The 3,159-nt window shown below is 43.6% G+C and overlaps 1 protein-coding gene across 1 annotated transcript; it reads right to left on the bottom strand.

The window, feature by feature from the left end:
• Positions 1-577: 577 nt before the first annotated feature.
• LOC306900077 (putative vesicular acetylcholine transporter-B) lies at positions 578-2,421 on the bottom strand. Its single transcript, XM_079466783.1, has one exon. It carries the CDS (start codon positions 2,301-2,303, stop codon positions 861-863), a length of 1,443 nt encoding a protein of 480 aa, XP_079322909.1. The 5' UTR covers positions 2,304-2,421; the 3' UTR covers positions 578-860.
• Positions 2,422-3,159: the final 738 nt, after the last annotated feature.

The following is a 3,159-nucleotide window of genomic DNA, read 5'->3' as shown; positions in this document are numbered from 1 at the left end:
TACATCCCAACCAACCAAAGTAGCACATACAGTGGTCTACATACAAAACAACAGAAAAATTTACTGAATACAGTTACAGTAAAAAAAACTATGATGCATCTTCTCTTCGGTTTGGGTCTGACCACATCACCTCATCCACATCACAAGCAATGTTTTTCAGTCCAGCCATGAAAAGCATCAGCTGCTATATCTCCACATGCATCTTCCATAGCTTGGAGAAGGGGTATAGGTGTTTGTGACAGGTGTTTACACATGTGATGAGTCAGTGTTCATATTTGAATGGCAGCGTGTTCCTTGTGAAAACAAGAGATTTTTCTGTCCGAAAATTGTGCCAAATGCAGAGAATTGTGGTTAGTGTTTTGAAAAAAGTGTGTTTTAGATCTGCAATGTGAGTATAAAGCAGGAATTGTGCTTGTAGTTTAGCAGAATTGGTTCAGGGGGTTGGTGCATGAGTTACATGTTGAGGTCATTGTGTCTCAAGTACCAATATTTGTGTGTAACAATCGAGAAAGACTGTAATTGACAATACGGTATTACATCGAGTCAGCTGGAAACACACATGCAAATTTTTACAAGTATTTTAATAAGTAAATTCTACAAATTATTTTCAGTGTGTATGGCAAGCTACATTCTACATATCTATATTAAATAAAAATACATGAACTTTATATATTATGTTATAATTTGTTTTGCACCACCCACAATCCCGGTGGTCCCTGATGATTTAAATACTGAATCGTTGATGACAAAATGTAATGTGTAATATATGGCTTGATGTATGGTAGTTCGTTGTGCCAGATGAGTCCCCTTTAGAAGACATTTGCACTTTTCGAGGAATCCCTTCATGGGACACACGTTACTCATCGTGGCGCACAAACCTCTTCCAATCGCTCTTCCATTTTAATGCAGTCATAATGTCCGGTGGGTTTTTTCTTGATCAGAACATTCTTCTCCGACGGCTTCATCTGACACACGAACCGGAGCAAAAGCAAAGCCGGCGCGCAAAGCACATTGACTAAACCCATACCGAGATTTAACTGAAGGAAGCCCATGCTGTGTACTATCTTTTCTGCAATAACAGGTCCAATAGCGTAAGCGACACAGTATGAGATGTCTGCGATCGCATAAACGCTTCCATACGCGGACACATGACGCACGTCCACCAAGAAGGCCAAAGTGGGCAGAAGCGCCGTGTCCACCAGGGCGATGCCGAAGCAGATGCCGCACAGCGGGAAGATTAACTGGACAAAGTTCTTGCAGGCCGAGACAGTGCAGGAACTCGCTCCTATGATGACCATACCGACAGCGCCATAGAACCACTGCATGTCCGGATACTTTGCTGCCAGTCGGACAGTGAGATAAACTCCCAGCACGTGAGGGAGGAAAGCGGGCAACCAGACGAGCCCCATCTCCCACTTACTGGCGTTCATCGTGCTCTCCATCCAGTTCGAGATCGTGGGCTCGAGGAAAGCCAGAGGGATGTTACAGACGGTCAGGGCACCCGCGACCACCGCGATGTACGGGTCAATCATGAGCCGGTAAATGGGCGTCCCGACCGGCATGTTTTCGCGAGTCCTGTTAGAAAAAGGTTTGATCACAGTCAAGAGCAAAATCCCGTCTGCCAAGCAAACACAGGCGAGAACTATGAACGGGACCCGTTTACCTGCGAATTCGTACAGAACACCGCCGAACGGAGGTGCCACGAGACTGCCGAACGAGATGAAGGCGAGCGCGATGCCGAGCGCGCGAGTCCTCTCCGCGTCCTCGGTGTATTTGTCCGCTATCATCGCGATTCCCGCCGTGTCGGCAAACGCTGAGCCGAGACCCTGCAGACTGCGCGCTGCGAAGAGAGTCCAGTAGTGGTTAGCGAACGCAAAAATACACGTGGACACGAACATCACCAAGAGTCCGACCAACAGCGGCATATCGTATCCGACCCGGTCAATGAAAGTTCCAGATATGGGGTTCACAAGGAGTTGCACGATTGCTTTGGACGCGAATAAAACCCCTATTTCCATATCTAGTTTTTCACTGTTGATCGTCCCGTGCACTGTTGAAATGTTGCCGTGGATGTGCACCGCTTGCTTGCTTTCTAAATCTGCGAGATAATCGGGGATAATGGGAACGATCACCATGTAAAGCATTTTATCAAGAAAAAGTGCGACGCAGACAATTACCAGAATCACGCGTCTCTGCCGCTCGGGCTCGTGCATCGCGCTGCCAAGTTGTTTCGTTCTTTCTCCCATTTCAGAAACATTTAGGGCAGCTGTTTTGGCCAAACCAGTAGACGCGTCAGGCTCCATACCGCTGAAATGTACCTGTTTACCTCAAGACAATAGTTCTGTGCTGCCGTTCATTCCTCCAGGGCGCACCAACAACTTCTGTCAGATGATTCGGTGCCGCGAGCGCAGGAACGTTTCTGGCCATGAGATTTTATGGTCGCCCACCGCAGATCCTACAGCTGAACACCACTAACACATAAATAACATCACAACGTTGTTAAAAAATCACCTAAAATTATATTTACTACAAATAGCCTAATCTAAGGAACCTGATATATTGCCTATGTATAGATATATGGCATATTATTGCTTTAAATGTTTTCTCCAAAGCCATCTATTTTTGTGTCAATAAAAATGAATGCAAACTTTTTTTAAACTAAAATACACAATGAGAAAGAAAAAAACACGTCGATAATGAAAACAATAAACTCAAACGGATTTTCAAATAAACTTTTCTAAGTTTGTTTTCGCAAATTATAGTTTTTGAATTCGCTGCTAGATTTTTCATTTGCGCTTCTCAAATTTGCGTTCACCTTTCTGACACAAATCTCACATGTGGGCAGGATTTACGGCCACTTTACGTTGATTGGCTAGTGAGTTCGTGATTGACAGCTCTCTGGCAAATAAGTCGTTACTGAAGACAATGCAACGGATTTTAGAAGGTGATCTGCATGCTGTAATCTTGATTGTTTTGTATTGTTTTAATTCATATAATAGAGAAAATTGCTAAAAATTGTATTCTGTTGCAATTCTGTCTTTACTTAACTCGTTCGTTATGTGTTTTTTTTGTCAGATATTATTTGATGGACTATAAACATTATTTTCTTAAACAGAACAACATAGGCTACATTATAACATTTATTGGGTAGTGAAAAAT

This window comes from Barbatula barbatula (assembly GCF_947034865.1).
Source record: "Barbatula barbatula genome assembly, chromosome: 11".
NCBI lineage: Eukaryota > Metazoa > Chordata > Actinopteri > Cypriniformes > Nemacheilidae > Barbatula > Barbatula barbatula.
The sequence above is the reverse complement of the archived record's forward strand: the minus strand, read 5'-3'. Positions and strand labels throughout refer to the sequence as shown.